The sequence below is a fragment of the Sinohyriopsis cumingii genome, chromosome 17 (assembly GCF_028554795.1).
Source record: "Sinohyriopsis cumingii isolate HCF-2022 chromosome 17, ASM2855479v2, whole genome shotgun sequence".
NCBI lineage: Eukaryota > Metazoa > Mollusca > Bivalvia > Unionida > Unionidae > Sinohyriopsis > Sinohyriopsis cumingii.
In genome coordinates this window covers 6,815,982-6,837,769 of record NC_142977.1, presented here as the reverse complement: position 1 = coordinate 6,837,769, position 21,788 = coordinate 6,815,982, and the positions used below count along the sequence as shown (strand labels likewise).

The 21,788-nt window shown below is 38.8% G+C and overlaps 1 protein-coding gene across 3 annotated transcripts in view; it reads left to right on the top strand.

Annotated features, from left to right (window-relative positions):
* Positions 1-21,788, top strand: part of LOC149777689 (rab-like protein 6) — a 67,207-nt gene that overhangs the window by 26,003 nt on the left and 19,416 nt on the right. For all 3 annotated transcript variants that reach the window (XR_016415443.1, XM_089938740.1, XM_089938741.1), the window contains exons 8-13: positions 4,686-4,789; positions 7,230-7,354; positions 9,837-10,082; positions 14,642-14,801; positions 19,729-20,305; positions 21,441-21,582. Coding sequence is in view for 2 of the 3 variants with exons in the window: in XM_089938740.1 (XP_089794866.1) it covers positions 4,686-4,789; positions 7,230-7,354; positions 9,837-10,082; positions 14,642-14,801; positions 19,729-20,305; positions 21,441-21,582 (1,354 nt within the window). In the remaining variant the exon portion in view is untranslated. The remainder of the gene's footprint in view (positions 1-4,685; positions 4,790-7,229; positions 7,355-9,836; positions 10,083-14,641; positions 14,802-19,728; positions 20,306-21,440; positions 21,583-21,788) is intronic.

Genomic DNA, 21,788 nt, shown 5'->3' with positions numbered 1-21,788 from the left:
GCAAAAATGTGTTCCATGCCACGTCAAAGCTAGTCCGGAATGTAGTCGCTACGTCTTCAATGTTAGACTTGGCTTCATTAGCCATTTTCCGACTCGCAGAAAAATCTGACAATGACCACGCTTGGGAAGCGACGGCCTGGATTGCTAGAATTATTAACAGGGCAGCTGACCATTCCATGGGTAATGCGTTGACTGCTTCTGCCAACTTAGACCTGATACGACGTGACGCATGTCTCCGGTCCACGTCGCTCAAACCCCATCATACTCTGGCTTTACGGATGACTCCCTTTGGGTCGCCTTTACTCTTTGGAAGAAAAATTGAAGAAGTTCGGAAGCAGGCAGCTCAGGGACTGCCCCTCCAACTCGCCGCCCAACCCTTGCAGGTGTTTAGAAAAAATCAGCCCCTGCCACAGTGGAGGGATGATTGGCGGACCAGGGACAAGGGATCCTTACAATCAAATGTGCAGCATAGATCCCAACCCAATGCCAGGAGACAACAGTCTAATCAAGCTAGGAGGCAACCATACAGAGGCGGTAAGAAACAAAGTTTCTCCGTCTTCAAGCCTCCTAACTCTAAAAATTGACATACCCTCTCCACCACCCACGGACAGCCTACCTGTGGGCGGCTGCCTCCTGCAATTTCAGGACCACTGGACCACCTTTTTTCCTCAGAACGATTGGGTGATCCAGGTCATTTCGGAGGGACTTCGGATTTCATTTATCCAACCCCCTCCCCTGTCCTCCTCTCCCCTCTTCATGAACGTACCGTCCGATCGGGAGAAGGATACCTTTCTACAACAGGAGATACGGTCGCTCATAGAAAAACGGGCGGTGGAGATTGTGAAAAAACTGCAATCGCTGGGGTTTTATTCCAGGCTGTTTCTTATCCAGAAGGCAAACAGCAAGTTGAGGCCGATCATCGACCTGAGTCACCTCAACCAATACATTTTACCACCGAAATTAAAGATGGAAACGGCGAGATCAATCCGTCTTTCCATCCGGTGGGACGAGTATGCCATCAGTCTAGATATGACCGACGCATATTTTCACGTCCCTATCCACCCTGCGTCACGGAAATTTCTCCGATTCGCTTACTGCGACGCGGTTTATCAGTTCCAGGTCCTACCCTTTGGCCTCAACATCAGCCCTTGGGCTTTTACCAAGGTTATGGATTGCGTTGTCACCCTGTTCCGCTCGACTTCATCTACAGGGATGGCAGTGTACTTGGACGACATCCTCCAGAAACATATGGTAAGTTCTATTCTGCTCAAAGGCAGAAACGATCTTTTAGTGCTTTTAGATCATCTAGGCTTTCTCGTGAACTGGAAAAAGTCTGATCTCCATTCATCCCAGTGGTCAGTGGCACAACCCCGGTTGGCTGTCCACGGGGATTCCTCTGGAGATGCCCCAAGCGGACATAATGGTATGTACTGACGCCAGTACCTACGGTTGGGGTGCCCACCCGTTGCCGGACTTCGCTACAGTCAGCGGCACGTGGGAGCCAGGGGAGAGGCCTCTCCACATCAACTTTTTAGAAATGAGGGCTGTCATCAATGCCTTTCATTTCTGGAAGGATCAACTCTCAGGAAAAACTGTCCTCATTATGTCAGACAACTCTGTGGTGGTGACTTACCTCCTCAAACAAGGGGGCACCAAATCACCAGACCTGTGCATTCTGATCTGGCAGTTTCTACATTGGTGTGACAACCTCCACATCAACGTACAAATCAGACACATTCCTGGCAGACTCAATGTCTTGGCCAACACTCTATCAAGGAAAGGTCAAGTTATTCACATGGAATGGTCACTCCATCAATCAGTCTTTCTTCGGATTTGCACACTTTGGGGACGTCCGATGATAGATCTTTTTGCAACAAGGTGGAATCGCAAGTTGCCCACCTTCGTCTCTCCAGTTCCAGACCCAGAGGCTTGGGCCGTGGATGCTCTGTCAATCAGCTGGGAGGGGTTGTGGGCATTCGCCTATCCTCCCACGGTTTTGGTACCGAAAATAATCCAGAGGTTAAGGGGTCAGAACTGTTGGATGATTCTGATTGCCCCTCTCAGATGGAACAAGTCCTGGGTCACCGATCTACTCGATCTAGCGATAGATCTACCCAGGAAGATTCCAACCAGCCCAAATCTTCTCAAACAACTGCGGTCACAGGTGTTCCACCCCTGCCCGGACCATCTTCTTCTTCACGATTGGCTCTTGTCCGGGCAGCCTTGCGAGACAAACAATTTAAACCTTCGATTGTGGAGAGACTTTTTTCTCTGGCTTTTCAAGGAGAAACAGTTGGCCCCAATTACTATCAAAGGCTACTGCTCCATGATATCAGACATATTGGGCAAACCAAAGATCTGTCAGATCTTTTAGCCAATTTTGATTTCAGTCGACCAAAATCCCTCACCCTGTTTCCAAAATGGAATCTGCCCTGGGTTTTAACATGGCTCAATTCAGACAAATTTGAACCTTTAGCCCACACTTCGTTAAAGCTACTATCATACAAAACATGTTTCTTGATAGCCTTAGCTTCAGTCTGCAGGGTGAGCGAGTTACATGCCCTTTCCAGTGACCCGAACTTTCTTCAGTTCAGATCAGATGGTTTGGTGGTCCTCCTGACACAACCATGCTTTGTAGCCAAAAATAGGTTACCATCCATTGGCAATCAAAGAATCATCATTCGCTCGCTCTCTTCCATAGATAAGTCAAGAGCAGCAGCCATGCAAGATCCTGTTCGTGCACTCAAGCACTGTTTAAAATGCACAGAGGTGTGTCGGGACACACGTAAGCGCCTCTTTCTTCCGGTCAAAGCTGGTAAACGGGATATCACCCCTCAAGCCCTTGCTTCATGGCTGAAGTGGGTTATACACTCAGCGTACTCTGAGGTCTCACAAGATCAGAGTCGCCTCATGAAGATTATGGCTCATGAGATTAGAGCAATCTCGGCGAGCCTGGCATTCGAACGCAAGGTTTCAATCTGAGATATAATAGAAGCTGTTGGCTGGCATGCAGAGTCAACCTTCTCCAGTTTTTATCTCAGAGATTTGGCTTCGCAGAGGCAAACCTTGAATCTGGTAGGTCTGGTGTCAGGAGCCCAAATGACCACCAGACCCATTTAAAACAATCAGCACAGCCTATCAGCTTCACTGGATTCGCCAGTGGAATTTCATAGGTAAGAAGATTTCATTAACTATCTTCTTAACCATATATAGGGGTCACATATCACGGGACCCTAGGCTGTGTTGCTGATGAAATTAGGAGAATGGGTTATCGTTCAAATGGGGAATCCAGCCATCATTCCCTAGAAGGTGCCCAGGGTGGAGGTAGGATGCTCAGCATTCCCTCCTCCTATTACTTATTCTCCTAATGTTAATGTGATCGGGGAACGTATTTGATAGAGAAAGCAAATTTTTAGTAAATTGTGTTTCTCCAAGAATACTTACCTGATCACATTGCTTAAAAACCCTCCCAACCACCCCGCTATGCAAGCATCCTTGTATAATATATATCGCTCAGCTTAAAAAACTAGTGACACCTGGCGGTGGCAAGGGAAGGTAAGGGGCAAGAGTTATTGCCCTTTGGTCTATATGAGATAGACAGAAAAGATGAATTTTCGTCTTTTAGTAGGGCTGGATTTGAGAGGTAGCAGGCTTATATCCCTAACGTTAATGTGATCGGGTAAGTATTCTCGGAGAAACACAATTTACTAAAAATTTGCTTTTTCCATCTTTCCCATGGGTGGATCGGGGTGGGGTGGGGACTGGGCTGGATTCAGAGTTATCAAAGAAAGTTACCCTAGTGTGATAAAGTAAGTATTATGAGAAATATAATTTACTACAAAAAATATGCCCAGTGTGTAAGTCAACTTAAAATGAGTTCTTTGCAAAAATAAAGGTGTTACAAAGTTAATATTAAAAGTAAACAGATAAAACAGTTTGCTTTGTGTATTTAGTGACCATAAGCAGTCTTGAAATTATTTAAAATTTGTTTTTATTATAAAAGGTGCAGAAAATTGCCCTTATTCAATATAGTCTTGTGAAGTGAATAGCTTAGACTCTGATCTGTCTGTACAATATAGGAACAGATTAGACGTTACGCTATACAGTGACAGATCTGTCTGTACAGTATATGGTGACATATCCGTACAATATATGGTGACAGATCTGTCTGTACAATATATGGTGACATATCTGTCTGTACAATATATGGTGACAGATCTGTCTGTACAATATATGTGACTTCTGTCTGTACTATATATGTGACAGATCTGTCTGTACAATATATGTGACAGATCTGTCTGTACAATATATGTGACTTCTGTCTGTACAATATGTGACAGATCTGTCTGTACAATATATGTGACATCTGTTTGTACAATATATGTGACATGTTTGTGTAATATATCTGACATATGTCTGTATAGTATATAGTGACAGATTTGTCTGCACAATATATGGTGACAGATCTGTCTGTACAATATAATGTGACAGATCTATCTGTACAGTATATGGTGACAGATCTGTCTGTACAATATATGGTGATAGATTTGTCTGTACAATATACAGTGACAGATCTGTACAATATATGGTAACAGATCTGTCTGTGCAATATGCAATGGTAGATCTGGTTCTGTACTTTTTTAGTTGGGATTGTGTTAAACAGAATCAGATATGGTGTATTTTAGAAAGAGACATTGCAGAAGCAGCTGGAATTGAATGCTGAAGACATGGCCTCAACTGTTGAGGAGTTGGATATTCTGGAGGAGTCTGAGGAGCAAAACTACGATGTGTAAGTTGTACAGTCAATTTTTTATATTCAATGTTCATTTAAAAGTCCCCAAGTAAGAGATAGTCTTACCAAGCAACTAACATTTTTTTCTTGATTTTCTTTCAAAAATTCTGCTTTTTATTACAGTTTAATTTTTTATTTTGTTTATGTGAGAAAATTGTGTGAAAGATTGCAGAGTTGTAACAGTTTGAATTGGCACCTTTTACTAAGGTGTAAAATTTGCTAAGGTGTCAAACAATTGGTGGCCCATCAAAACTTAGTACTGTACCTCTGTCATTATTACATTATGAATCACACATAGCTCAGGTGTAAAGTTCATTGGTATATTGAATGAACAATGTTTGACTGACAGCTGGTGGAAGTTATCTGGAGGCTAAAAAGTCAGTTGCATAATATGTTCTTTTTATTTAATTGACATTTGAAAGAGTGATTGATTTTGGATTGATGACTGTATACCCTTGCCAGTATATGAACGGGGGATTACAGCCAGAATTGAAGAGATGGAAAACAAATGCATATTAGTACCACTAAATTATGAACCTTTCTGACTTAGATTATTTTATTGGCAAGAAATTTATATAAATATTATAGCATAATGAATTTTTGCCATGGGTCAACCTTAATTATGTCCAAAATTAACTTTTAGGTTCCAAGACTTGCTTCATTACAGTATGAATGTCATAAACTTCGTGTAGAAATAAGCACAAAGTAAGATTCATGTTCTTATGACACTGGACTGATGAACCACTAAACAGGCACAAAAGCATATCTTGATTCCTACTTGGACCCATTTGGCATTGTTAACCTCTTTTGGCTTAGACAGATTTCAGTCCCTCCATTATTATGGCATAGTTTTCATTCTGTTTTACCAGATATAGTTTGTATTACTAATAATAGTAACAAGCTTATGTTCTTTTTAAAATTAGTAATAAAGCATAGATCCATAGGCTTTTAGGTTAAATTTTGTTTGTCAAAGAAAGTAACTCAGATTTTGGTAAATGTTTAGATGTTATCTCCCTTGGATATTTGTTCCATTGAATACATGAAACAGTAGTTGAAAATGGTCTTAAAATGGCAATCACTGTAATGATTCCTCAAACAATGTTTCAGATGTTAAAATAAGTTCTCTTGTGACATACAGAGAAAAGAGAATTAGAAAATATTGTAGAGCAGTATGTTCAATGTAACTTGTTCCTTGAAAATAGCAATATCTTTGGAGTTATCTTCTTCCATCTGATCCTATCAAAATTAATATCTTTTAAGCACACAAAGCCAACTCTGTGTTTTGATTGATACTATAACAATATAGGCCACGCGTATTTTATTGAAAATAGGAGATAAAGTTATTCAACAAGTTGTTGATGAAGTCCATACTAAATTTAGTTGCATGTCAAAGATTTTAAAGAAACTTTAAAGCAAGAAATGTACCAAAAATTAAGAATTGTAATGTTTGGTTTTCAAATATTGCATCAGTTTAGGTACATTTAATCACAGAAAAAGTTTATCTTTCTAAGTTTGTGTTTTGAAGATCTGTTCAGGTTTAAGTATAATATGAACTCTATGGTTTATGTGGATGTCATGTTTTGGAGTTTTTAAAACATTAAATTTGTGGATATGGGAAATGTTTCCACAGAGTAATCATTGTTGTGTATTATGCATTCATTTTGGCAGAAATATCATTGTTGTGTCTTAGGAAATCATTTCCACAGAAGGATCATTGTTGTGTCTTAGGAAATCATTTTCACAGAAGGATCATTGTTGTGTCTTAGGAAATCATTTTCACAGAAGGATCATTGTTGTGTCTTAGGAAATCATTTTCACAGAAGGATCATTGTTGTGGATTAGGGAATCATTTCAGGTCACTGTTGCCTTCGTTTGTTTCCTTTTGTGATATGCAGAAGGCTGCCTCAAGCCAGTTTTACATCCCCAAGCCCAGTTTCGGCTCAGGCTAATTCTACATCCCCAGGCCTCTTTGGGGAGTCGGGGTCTATTCTACATCATCATGCCCCTTTTGGGGTGTCATTTCTGTTATACATCCCCAAAACCCTGTGTGAAGGGGTCATGCCTATGTCCCTAGTCATGCCTAATCTGCATCTCTAAGCCCCTTGAGGGACTGGTACCTATTTTACATCTGCAAACCCTTTTTGTGGAGGCAGGCTTATTCTGCAACTCCAAGCCCCTGGGGGGTGTGTCAGTCCTATGTTACATCCCCAAGCCTCTTTTGGGGAGTCAGACCTATTTTGGAAACCCAAGTTTCTTTGGTTGGTGAGGGTCTTGGAACTACATAAAATAAGCTATAATACAGTGTTATTGCAAAAGATTAATTTTATATGGTGTTGAGTCTTGAAAAATGTGGCTTTCTTAAAGAGGTGGCTGTGTTATAAAGGTGGTGTTTGACAAAGTTTGATTGTTATTGCTTTTGCTTGTCTTTTAACTACAGTTTTATTGAAGCATTAAGCAGCAAAAGACGAGAGCAGCAGGAGAAAGTCTCACAGAAGACTGAGGACCAGCCAGGAAAGCAAGAGACACAGAGCCAGTCTAAACCCAACAGTCTTCCTCTTAATGGTAAAATGTTTGTAGCATGCAAGTGTCTCTTTGTCTTCTTGATTGCAACATATGTTACTCAAGTTAGTGTTTGGAGCTTATGTCTCTAAGTGTTATGTATATCTATACTGTGTGCTTAACTTTTGTCCATGATTGTAGATTGTACTTTAAGATAATGGTCATTTGTTAACAACATGTTTACATAGCTAACTTTTGTTCATGGTTGTTGTACGTTAAGATAATGGTCAGTTGTATACAGCATGTTTACATAGCTAACTTTTGTCCATGATTCTAAGTTGTAAATAACATACTGACATAGCTTTGCGAGTTTATAATGACTCACCTAGGTCATGTGAAAATGTGTAGAAATAGGGACTTGATAAACAAATCGTTCCTATTTTAGATTAATGGAATCCTTTTGTTATCAGATTTTACAGATGTGCTCAGATATAATTTGAGAGGAATTATTTAAATTATTCTTTGGAACTAACAAGTGCTCATTGACTTTGGTTTAACACATCATTTTGGAATTGTTGTGAACACATTCAAAGACATTCTATCTTGCATCATTGTGTTACATCAAGACATTCAAGACTATTCGAATTCATTTGGAACATTCTATACTTATAGACTTATGACATAACATTTAGGATTATTTCATTTTAATTCTTAATACTGTCTCTTAGATTTTCACTTTGTAACTTGGAGAAATAAATTGTTTGTTGTTTTTACTTAAATTATTACTGCCCTAGTGGCCTACTTGTTAGAGCATCTGCCTCAGATGTGGAAGGTCGCTGGTTCAAACCCTGGCCGAGTCATACCAAAGACTTATAAAAATGGTACAAACAGCTGCCTCACTACGTTAAAAATCTTAAACACACACACACACACACTTGTTGATTTTACTTCTTTCTGTTACTTACTTTAAGGCCTAGAGTCATTACACTAAGGCAAAGTAATTTTAAAGTATTGTCCTGCATTCTACATACTGTGTTATGTGTCCATCAATGTTTGTTATCTTCAACAATTCTCCTCCCTCCCACTCCCCAAAAGCTAACAAAGAAAATTAAAAAATATACCAACAAAACAAAAACATTTTTTCAGACATATTTGGAAGGGAGCATCCTGGCATAAAGTCTTTCAGGTTTGTAAAAGTTGTACCTTTAATGCCAATCCAGTATGGCCACTGTTTCTAAAAATAGAAAAATATATCTTTGAACACTGATATTTTTCTTGGCATGAAGAACTTAATTATTTAAATTATGCAGATCTGTGGTCCAGTGATATTGTTACTAAAAATATAAAAACCTACTGACATCATTTTAAACACCATTTAGCATAAGATGTCCGAATTTGACAGAAAGCAACACAGTGCGATGTCTCTTTTTATGTCATGCAAAGGATGTACCATACTCTTTTTAAAATTGGATTCCACTCTTGTGTAATGTCATTTAAAGTCAAGCAGAGGATGTACCATACTCTTTTTAAAATTGGATTCCACTCTTGTGTAATGTCATTTAAAGTCAAGCAAAGGATGTACCATACTCTTTTTAAAATTGGATTCCACTCTTGTGTAATGTCATTTAAAGTCAAGCAAAGGATGTACCATACTCTTTATAAAATTGGATTCCAACCTTGTGTAATGTCATTTAAAGTCAAGCAAAGGATGTACCATACTCTTTTTAAAATTGGATTCCAACCTTGTGTAATGTCGTTTAAATTCATGCAAAGGATGTACCATACTCTTTTTAAAATTGGATTCCAACCTTGTGTAATGTCATTTAAATTCATGCAAAGGATGTACCATACTCTTTTTAAAATTGGATTCCAACCTTGTGTAATGTCATTTAAATTCATGCCAAGGATGTACCATATATTCTTGCTTGTAAGTCAAGTCCAAGTGCACAGAGATCAGCCATCCATGCAGTTTTCTAATAGTAATCAGTAGAACAAACAACTGAGATCCTGATCTGCTGGCACAATGTATGATGGCCAGTCAGAGTCAGTGTTGTTTGTACTTGGACTTGTAAGAGAGTCTGGTTTCCAGCATTGCTGCTGATACAAAAATAGGAAATTTTGAAATGACTGCTTATCAAAAACCACATTAAAAGAAGATTTGGCAGAAAATATCCTAGTTTCCAGATCCTTCATCTTTATATAAATGATGGCCATCTACTATCACATATGACAGAAGATATTAAAAATAAGTGAGTATTTCAAACAAATTTTGACATGAGCTATTAAAAGAATTATAAGAAATTTGATTTCAAGAATTATACTAACCCAGAATTTTTGGAAAACAACTCTTGCTATTGGTAGGATGCCAGGCAGGTGAGTAATCTTAGTCCTTCTTGGGCCTCTGCCTTATTCGTATGGGTTTCTCATGACATTTTAACTGTAATATATAACTACAGTTAAGGAAAGTTACAAATATAACATTCTGTCTGAATGATATTATTATCATTATTATTATCATTACAGTTTTCTTTATGTATTTTGACAGTACCAAGGTCTGTTTCTGCCCCAGCCATACCAAAGGCCACAACAGCTGTTGAAACCACATCCCCAGACCCCACCCTCTCCCCTACACAACAGCCAGCTCCGGTTTCCAGTCCCTATTTAGAAACACAGACAAACAACAAAACTAAGTCTAAGGTAGAAGAAAAACTAGAACAGAAGCAGGGACTCTTTTCACGAATTTTTCGGAACAAGTCTACCAGTGGTCCACAGAAGCCATCTCTACCCACAGGTATATTTCCTTTGTGGTACAGTTTCAAGTACTTTTCCTCAATGGTATAATTACATTTACTATTCCACCTCAATTGTGGTAGGTTGTTGCTTCAAACCATGGCTGAGTCATACCAGAGACTTGTAATAATGGTACTAACAGCTGCCTTGCTAGGTGCTCAGCATTAAGAGGTTAGTGTTAAGACTGGTGGGCCTGGTGTCAGAATAATGTGACTGCGTGAGACATCATGCTGCATGTCTGCGGTGTGATGCCGCATTGCTAGACATCAAAATAAACTGTAACACTGCAGACATCGTAGTGATATGACTGAAAAATAGTTAAAGATATGTTAAAAATCCAAATCACATGCACACACATTTCCTCAGTGGTATAATTACAGATGCTTTTCCTCAGTGGTATAATTACAGATGCTTTTCCTCAGTGGTATAATTACAGATGCTTTTCCTCAGTGGTATAATTACAGATGCTTTTCCACAGTGGTATAATTACTGGTACTTTTCCTTAGTGGTATAATTACAGATGCTTTTCCTCAGTGGTATAATTACAGATGCTTTTCCTCAGTGGTATAATTACTGGTACTTTTCCTCAGTGGTATAATTTCAGATGCTTTTCCTCAGTTGTATAATTACAGATGCTTTTCCTCAGTGGTATAATTACGGGTACTTTTCCTTAGTGGTATAATTACAGATGCTTTTCCTCAGTGGTATAATTACAGATGCTTTTCCTCAGTGGTATAATTACAGATGCTTTTCCTCAGTTGTATAATTACTGGTACTTTTCCTCAGTTGTATAATTACAGTTGTTAGTCATCAGAATGGCAGTTAAGCAATTCAGATAATAACTTGTGTGATAATAACACTTAGGCAAAACGCAGGTCAGTAATAGCAGTTATAATTAATTGTAATCAGTTACATCTAATTATGTATTAATTAGTTAATGCTAATTAATACCTTTTAATGATGACAGTAATAATAAAAAGTACAGCTTGACTTCAAATTATCATAATGGATAAATGGAAATTATCTTTGTAGCTACTGTTCAACAAAAGTAAAATTTCAGGAAACTCCCAAATAAACATGGAGGTTGAATCCCTTCCAGATAGAGTGTGTACTTGGTTTATTATTATCACCAATGATCCCTACTAGATGGGGAGTGTGTACTTGGTGTATTATTAATATCACCAATGATCCATACCAGATAGGGAGTGTGTACTTGGTGTATTATTGATATCACCAATGATCCCTACTAGATGGGGAGTGTGTACTTGGTGTATTATTAGTATCACCAATGATCCCTACCAGATGGGGAGTGTGTACTTGGTGTATTATTAATATCACCAATGATCCCTACCAGATGGGGAGTGTGTACTTGGTGTATTATTAATATCACCAATGATCCCTACTAGATGGGGAGTGTGTACTTGGTGTATTATTAATATCACCAATGATCCATACCAGATAGGGAGTGTGTACTTGGTGTATTATTGATATCACCAATGATCCCTACTAGATGGGGAGTGTGTACTTGGTGTATTATTAATATCACCAATGATCCCTACCAGATGGGGAGTGTGTACTTGGTGTATTATTAATATCACCAATGATCCCTACTAGATGGGGAGTTTGTACTTGGTGTATTATTAATATCACCAATGATCCCTACCAGATGGGGAGTGTGTACTTGGTGTATTATTAATATCACCAATGATCCATACCAGATGGGAAGTGTGTACTTGGTGTATTATTAGTATCACCAATGATCCCTACTAGATGGGGAGTGTGTACTTGGTGTATTATTAGTATCACCAATGATCCCTACCAGATGGGGAGTGTGTACTTGGTGTATTATTAATATCACCAATGATCCCTACTAGTTGGGGAGTGTGTACTTGGTGTATTATTAATATCACCAATGATCCATACCAGATGGGGAGTGTGTACTTGGTGTATTATTAATATCACCAATGATCCCTACTAGATGGGAAGTGTGTACTTGGTGTATTATTAATATCACCAATGATCCATACCAGATGGGGAGTGTGTACTTGGTGTATTTGTGATATCACTAATGATCTATGCCAGTTGGCTGTACCTATGTAATGGACAAAAACAGCTCTACTGGCTCTTATGCAGTGTATAAACCACACATTGACAAAATACTGCTATATGTTGTTATGCAGTGTATAAACCCTGCATTGACAAACACTTATATGTTGTTATGCAGTGTATAAACACCACATTGACAAACACTTATATGTTGTTATGCAGTGTATAAACGCCACATTGACAAACACTTATATGTTGTTATGCAGTGTATAAACCCCCCATTGACAAAAGACTGTTATATGTTGTTATGCAGTGTATAAACCCCACATTGGCAAACACTTATATGTTGTTATGCAGTGTATAAACCCTGCATTGACAAAACACTGCTATATGTTGTTATGCAGTGTATAAACCCCACATTAACAAAACAGTTATATGTTGTTATGCAGTGTATAAACACCACATTGACAAACACTCATATGTTGTTATGCAGTGTATAAACCCTGCATTGACAAACACTTATATGTTGTTATGCAGTGTATAAACTCCACATTGACAAAACACTGCTATATGTTGTTATGCAATGTATAAACCCCACATTGACAAACACTTATATGTTGTTATGCAGTGTATAAACCCCCCATTGACAAAACACTGTTATATGTTGTTATGCAGTGTATAAACCCCACATTGTCAAACACTTGTATGTTGTTATGCAGTGTATAAACCCCACATTGACAAAACACTGCTATATGTTGTTATGCAGTGTATAAACCCCCACATTGACAAACACTTATATGTTGTTATGCTGTGTATAAACTCCACATTGACAAAAAAGTGCAGTAATGTTGAATCAATGCATCTACACCCAATTAGTTCCCACTGATGAGTTACAATGCTAACAAAAGTGCCCAGGGACTGTGGGTGACCAGGCCAGCACCCCAGCTGATGAGAGGAAATGCCACTGCCATTTTTTAGGCATTTCCTTCTACTGTTTAGTATAAGCTGACTGGGTGATAGTATAATTGGCAGTAATGTTTAAAGCCCCAGAAGATGGCAATTATTTTTAATTGTATTATAATATTCATGTGAGCCATAAAATACACTGTCCATTCCAAATCTGTTTTAATGTGATGACATTGAAAAAAGAACCTCAGGGTTCCCACGCTTCGAGGAAGATAATTTTTTCAGAACTGTGAAAAGTCCTTGAGTTTTGCAAATATTGATGAAAGTTGGGGAAAACCCGGGAATTTTTGGCTACCATTTGATGACAGAAGCATATGTAATTTAGCCATAACTGAACTGATGTTGAGATAAATTTATTCAGTTCTGACCAGAATATTTGGAGGCTGCAGTATGAATCACTTGGGTGCTTGCCATTAACATTTGTTTAGTCAATCCAAACTTAAGCACTGTTACATCGAGTCATACATGCATGAAATCGATATGACAATTATTTACATTCTCAGAAACTGTGAGTAGTACAGTTGTTTAATCTTTAATCTGCTGAAAGAGATGAAACTATGGCGCTTATGAAATTTGACTTGGTACTCACCATTTGCACTGCTAGGCACACAAGTACACAAATCTCACAACCCACATTTTCATTACATTATAGGTCCAATGCTCACAGGGTTTGCAGCTCAAGGTTTGGAATAATTAAGATGATTATAGACTCAAATAAGCAGTAAAAATTTAAGTTGTTTTTCTGAAAATTAAAGTTGATTTTACAAATTAATAGATTTGTTTTCTTTACTAATGTTTTTCAGAACATTTCAGAGAGGGCTTCTCTTTTCTGCCACACATACATTTGAGGACTAAATATTCATTTTAAGTACATTCCAGGGTTGGATTGGAAGTTTGATTTAGACTCCAAATCAACAGACATGATCATTTCTTTAATGAAATAATGTAAAAGAATAGTTTATACTCAAGAACAGCAACCCAGTTGTGTTAGCTTACCTTTTGACCAAGGATACATTCTTCTTAAATGGAATAGCCCTGAGATGGGCAATGAGTCTCAATAGCTTGGTTCAGTAAGTTTTTAATTTTGTCTATTTGAAGACCTTGTCTATAGGAGGCATTACTCATCTTTGTGTACGGACTATAAGGCTAATATAGTATTGATATCAAATTTTGATTGGTTGTATTTAAGCATACTGTTTTGATTTCCCAAAAGTCACATATCTTGCAGTGAGTTCATATTTTCAGCAAGTCATATTTCAGTGAAACATTTGTTTCAGATTGTTTTTAAATCTTGGAGTTTGTGAGAGTTGCCTATGAAACATTGAAGTACGAGAAAATACTTTTTGGGAAGAGTTATTTTGATGCAGAAAAGTTACAGACATGATATCTCACACAGACATGATATCTCACACAGACATGATATCCTCACACAGACATGATTCTACTCACTGCTCAGACATTACTCACATACTCACATACACATTATTGCGTACTGTATTTTTTCTGTAATTTGGCTTTTTGAATCAGCCTGATTTTTGTCCTTGTCAGGAGGTGATGGTGATCATGGTGGGCTCAACACAGTTCCTGTCCAAAATGTGGAGGATTTTGTACCGGATGTTGGCGAACTCGATGCATCATTCCTTGATGATGCCAAAGATATGTCAGATTCAACAAAACCAGGAGCCCGCAAAAATCTGGACAGTGATAGGTGGGTTGATTTTTAACCAGTCTACTAGAGAAGGGTTTGGTAATTACTCCTGTCTGTTTGGGGGCCACAGGTGGGGGCAGAGTGGGTTCATTTTTCTACTAGAGAAGGGTTTGGTAATTATTCCTGTCTGTTTGGGGGCCACAGGTTGGGGCTGAGTGGGATCATTTTTAACCAGTCTACTAGAGAAGGGTTTGGTAATTACTCCAGTCTGTTTGTGAGCCACAGGTGGCTGAATGGGTTCATTTTTAACCAGTCTACTAGGGATGGGTTTGGTAATTACTCCTGTCTGTTTGGGAGCCACAGGTGGGGGCTGAGTGGTCTAAGGCACTTATCTTTACAGATTACTGATATCTCAATTTATCTCTGTCCACTTTGGTTCAGATCTCAGCTCGACTAATGTGGGTATGTGAGAAAGCTAGCTTCACATGGGTTGATGGTTCTTGCTGTAGTTTTCCTGGGCTCTTCCATTACCAGATATATTGGCTGCTATGTATAGCCTAACATGTGCTGAAAAATAAAAATAGTGTTAAACCTATAAAAGCCAAAGCAATCCTGTCTGTGTGTGTTGTTTGTATGTATGATGCATGGGGCATTGCTTTGATGAATGTAAAGATAAATCAGACTCTATTTACAGCACCTGTGGTCCCCTCTATCATGCAGCACCATTTCCCATTCACTATACAGTACCTTTGTCCCATTCTCTGTACATCATTGTCCCATTCTCAGTACAGCACAATTGTCCCATTCTCTGTAGAGCAGGGGCCCCGAGTGGCTGAGTGGACTAAAGCGCTCACCGTTACGGATCACTGCCATCTCACCTCTGTCTGCATGAGTTTGAGTCTCAGGATTGGCTAACGTGGGTACGTGAGAAAGCCTGCCAGTAGCTTCTCGTGGGTCGGTGGTTCTTCCCAGGGTTTTCCAGGGTTCTTCCTTCACCAATTATACTGGCTGCCATGCATAGCCTATTGTGTGCTGAAAAATGGCATTAAACCCTACAACAACAACTGCAGACTCTGTACAGCAGCATTGTCCCACTGTCTTTACAGCACCATTGTCCCACTCTCTCTACAGCAACAGTGTCCCACTCTCTGTACAGCACTATTAGCTCACACTGTACATATCATTGTCCCACTCTCAATTGAGCACCATTGTCCCACTCTTTATACAGCACTTGTCCCAGGGGGCCTTGAGTGGTGTAAAGTGCTTGCCGTTATGGATCACAGCAATCTCATCTCTGTCTGCGTGGGTTTGAGTCTCAGGCTCAGCCAATGTGGGTATGTGAGAAAGCTTGCTAGTAGGTTCTCATGGGTCAGTGGTTCTTTCTGGGGTTTTCCCTGGTTCATCCTCCACCATTTAAAACTAGCCGCCATGTATAGCATATCTTGTACTGAAAAATGACGTTATACCCTACAACAGCAACAACAAGTATTTATCCCATTCTCTTTAGAGCAACACTGTCCCATTCTCTATACAGCACATGTCCCATTCTCTATACAGCGCCATAGTCCCCCTCTCTGTACAGTACCAGTGTCCCACTGTATGTACAGTACCATTAACTCACTGTGTACGTAATTATTGTCCCACTTTCCATATAGCATCATCAGCCTACTCTACCCTGATGATAGATTTCTACTTGGTATAAAGCAAGCACTCACAGCTATGGGGCTAGGACACATAACCCATCATTCAAGGCTTCAAGCCCACACATTAGCATATGTCACTGTTCTTGATAAATGATGCATACAGTGTCATGCAACTTCTTCAAAACGGATATAGACGTAAATAAAATCTTGTGATTGGATTTTGAAGAGACTGTAGATAGATGTGCTTAACAGTTTTAGAACTTTTATGCAGTTTCTTTGGGGTGGGGGCTTTGGGCATGGTTTTGCATAAATATAAAATACCTTTGAAATTATGAGACTTAATTTTTGAGAACTGGTGTGTGTGTGTGTGTGTGTGTGTGTCACTGACATATGGGTCAACACAAATTAAATTGGGTGATCAATTGAGACCCTGGGTCACGTCTAGGGTTATATTCAGTTGTGTTCCCTGGATTTTAACTTCACCCTGTAATTATGTACACACTTAATGTACATGAAAATGACAAATTCATATATACAACTCACTCATGCCTGAGTATTCTTATCCCAGACTCACGACCCTCGGAGGGGCCCCGAGTGGCCAAGTGGTCTAAAGCGTTCTCCGTTACGGATCACTGCCATCTCACCTCTGACTGCGCCGGTTCGAGTCTCGGATTCAGCCAAAGTGGGTATGTGAGAAAGCATGCCAGTAGCTTCTCGTGGGTCGGTGGTTCTTTCCTGGGTTTTCCTGGGTTCTTCCTCCACCATTAATACTGGCTGCCATATATAGCCTATCGTGTGCTGAAAAAAGGCATTAAACTCCACAACAACAACAACAACAACACGACCCTCGGAGCATTTTTTTTGGGAGGGGATGTTTGGGCAAAGCAGGGACACAGATTTTAGTGAATGTTTGGGCATAGCAGGGGCACATAGATTTTAGTGGATGTTGGGGCAAAGCAGGGGCACATAGATTTTAGTGGATGTTGGGGCAAAGCAGGGGCACATAGATTTTAGTGGATGTTGGGGCGAAGCAGGGGCACATAGATTTTAGTGGATGTTGGGGCAAAGCAGGGGCACATAGATTTTAGTGGATGTTTGGGCAAAGTAGGGGTGCATGGTTTTTAGGGTATGTTTGGCAAGTAGCAGAGCATAGGTTTTGGAGGATGCTTGAGCAAAGCCTGGAAGCATGGAGACATGTGTTTTACAAATACTTCAGTTAAAATTATGTTTTTCACTCTTATGCACAAATGCTTTGTTGCACTTTACCAGTAGTTGATACTTTCAACTCATTTCTATGAATGACCCAGCGACGTACAAAGTGACAGAAAGTTTTTTCAAATATGTTGCATTATCAGTTATTTAGACATTTTTGTCCAGATATAAAGAAAACTTGTGGGTTTTCATTTTTATCAGTCGTTCATGCATGTTGTATTGCCAAAAGCAGAATGTAATTTCCTGAATACCCCTCACAATGTCTTTTTGTCATAGGTGTAATTTTTAGGGTTTTCTTCTCTTCTGCTTCATTCTTGGCCTTGACCTTCATTTTCATGTGTTCATTTTGTGCAGTTCAGGAACCATTCAGCATGTCTTTTGCAATTTGGTATGTACATTGTCTAAAAGACATTGATGTGCATGGAAGAAAATCATTTTTGACAGAGTTATTGGCCTTGTTGATTGACTTTAGATCTTTACATTGGAGGTTACCGCTTAGAGCTCCATTTTGGTTTAGAAATGTTTTAACATAGTCTGAGTCTGTTAAGGTGGCGCTCTACAGTTTCATATTTTGCATAGGGTTATGATTTTAAAGAAAAAGAATTTCCCCGGCTTTCCTCACTGGTTATACTGGCTATTTAAAAAAGACATTGTATATCTTAGGTATAATGCAAATAACCTTTAATTCCCTTTATTTTGGCATATGATTGATGGGTGTACTATGGGTTATAGAGTATACAGCTATCATCCACATTACATTAATGCAGCATAGAGGTATGCCAGCATTCTCTCCATTGTGCATGTTTTAAATATGAACTACTTCGCCTTACGTATGTCACACTCTCAAAAGTACATATTATCTGGTGAGCGCCCCCTAAGACAACTGTCTTATAAGCACAACTGTGCTTATTGAAGAAAAAGTTTCTTCCACTTCACTGTGGAGAGAGTTAGAGCCAGTGCATGGCTCATTGTCACTTTGTAATTCTTTTTAAGCCTTTAATGCATTTTCTAATGACAGCACTGTTCAAGAGAACACTCATAATCATTCTGTATGAAAAAAGATATAGTGTTTGCATTATGAACTAAATAACTAGTTTTTATATGCCTGCCAATACATTGACTGTACATTATAACACATGTTCCTTCTCCGTCTGCAGTGTTTTCATTCCTTGCAGTACATTCAGTTTTACACCAACAACATTTAGCAAGAAGCTATTGATTTGGGGTTCTACAGGTCAAAGGTCAAACTCATTATGACTGAAGAAAACTTATTTCTGCACAAAACATTAGTTTTCTCTGAACAGACCTGGATCAGACTTTGTGGATGGCTTGCATTTGAGGTTGGAAAAAAGTCTATCCATTTTGGGACCAGAAAGTCAAACATCAAGATTCACTTTGGTGAAAAAATATAAAAATAGTTTCAGGACAGATTTTCAGCTCTCAAAGTTTGTGAAAGGTTTGCACTTTAGCTAGGGAGAAGTCTGTTGGTTTTGGGTCATAGATCAAGGTCACTTACTAAACAAAAAATCAGTTTTACATGGTAGCTTAAATTCATGAACCTTGAACATAGTTTGTAGATGGATGCTGTTAGGTGTACAAAGGACAAAGGTCAAGGCCATTGACTCAAAGAAATATGTATTACACACTAAGCCATCCAGTGGAAGCCATTCACAAAATCTAGTCATAGAACTTCCAGAGTAAGTTTCGTGACTAGATTTTGTGGTGGATGGCTTGCACATTGACTTAAAAAGAAACTATAGATTTGGGTTCAAAAGGTCAGAAGGTCAAAGATGATGGTCAAGGTAATTCTAACAAGAAAGCATTTTTATTTTCATCTCTGAGGAGCCTTCTGCATAGGATGACTCATTCAGAATTTCATCTAAATCTTGTAAAAATACAAGTGTAGAAATGTGCAGTATTGTAAAGCCCAAAATAGTCTGACTTTGAATTCAAATTTTAAATATTTGAACTTTAAAACACCTGCCTCTCCCACTTTAAAATCTTGAGCCAAATATCAAGGATAAAATGTAAAAATAATATCGATAAAATAAATTTTATGAAGTAACTGTGGAATTTATAAAAAGAGGAATTATGAAAACTTGATCCTGATGTGAATATGAATCTTTATACAGCGACGATGAGCAGGAAGGCAACCCAATGGTGGCTGGATTCCAAGATGACCTGGACTCTGAAGACGAACCAGAAGTTACTGTTACCAAAGCAACCAAGGTGAAGGTAAAACAGGATATTGTGCTGTCTAGTGAGGAGGAGGAGGAGAAGAAGAAGGAGGAAGAGGGTGAGAGGAAAGTGAGACAACCCTCTCCAAATCCCCTTGTTCAGTCTGCTGAATTAGATTTGGACTCTGATCAGGAACCACCAACAAAATCAAAAGCTAAATTAAAGGAAGGTTCTAAAACTAGAAAAAATTCTGAACCTGAGAATAAAAAATCAGACTCAAATATAAAAAGTCCTGCATCCACCAGCAAACATCTAGTTGCATCTAGGTCATTGTCATCAGACAGTGAACAGGATCATGCAGTTACAAAGTCTTCAGGTGCAGAAAAGGATAAATCAGCCAATCACATTTCAGATTCAGAGACAGATGACCAGGGTCAGCAAGTGCAGGTATTACAATGTGTGGACATCAGTACAGGAGCTCTAGCTGAACAAGATGTTTTCAGCAGTTGGCTTGATTCACAGGAAGAGAAGGTGAGTTTTGTGCAGTTTGAATGCTTTCAAAATAGTTATGACATGGCATGGTCAGGTGATGATTATGCTTAAGCCAAGACTGAATGGCATGGTCAGGTTATACTTATACTTAAGCCAAGGCTGAATGGCATGGTCAGGTTATAATTATGCTTAAGCCAAGGCTGAATGGCATGGTCAGGTTATAATTATGCTTAAGCCAAGGCTGAATGGCATGGTCAGGTTATACTTATACTTAAGCCAAGGCTGAATGGCATGGTCAGGTTATAATTATGCTTAAGCCAAGGCTGAATGGCATGGTCAGGTTATAATTATGCTTAAGCCAAGGCTGAATGGCATGGTCAGGTTATACTTATGCTTAAGCCAAGGCTGAATGGCATGGTCAGGTTATAATTATGCTTAAGCTGAGACTGGATGGCATGGTCAGGTTATAATTATGCTTAAGCCAAGGCTGAATGGCATGGTTAGGTTATAATTATGCTTAAGCCAATGCTGAATGGCATGGTCAGGTTATAATTATGCTTAAGCCAAGGCTGAATGGCATGGTCAGGTTATAATTATGCTTAAGCCAAGGCCAAATGGCATGGTAAGACTGTATTAGTGATTGATATGGTCAGACAACAGTATTTCTCAACTTAGGCTGAATGGTTCGGTAAGACTTTGGAATTTCTGTAAACATCATAGGCATTGTCAACATCATGATGCTGATGCCGATTATATTTTTAAATATTTCTTGATACCACCACTGAAGTGTCAGAGATAAAATTCAATTCAGAACAGTAAACAAACATTAACATCCTTAAACCCAAAGCTACAAAACTGACTTGAAGTTCTTATATGAAATGACACTCCTGAACAGTGTTTCAGTTAGAGACCAATATAGTACTCTTCTGAACACGGTTACAGTTAGGGACCTATATATACAGTACTTTCCTGAACAGTGTTCCAGTTAGAGACCCATATATTCAATACTCTCCTGAACAGTATTACAGTTAGGGAGCCATATATACAGTACTTTCCTAAACAGGGTTACAGTTAGGGATCTGTATATACAGTACTTTCCTAAACAGGGTTACAGTTAGGGATCTGTATATACAGTACTTACCATGTCTTCAATTTTTACTGTATATTTCAACAGGTATTGATGCAAAATACTGGTGCCAAAAGTCAGTCCTCAAAGAAAGACAAAGTTCAAAGTCAGTCCTCAAAAAAAGACAAAATTCCGATCAGTCTTTCATCAGAAGAGGAAGGAGCAAAAGAAGAAGAGAAAGAAAGACCAAGTAAGACTGGATTAATTTTATTCTGTGTTTCGAAGTGCAGGATACCATATTATGATGTAATCATTTATTGATTTTTGAACTTGAACTAAAGATATATTTCATTCTTAATTTTGTAAACATGCTGAGACATAGGTATTATAGTCCAGATAATGAGCACTTTTCATTTCCACTGAACAGTCCAAGCAAATCTTTTTCCTCTCGAACAG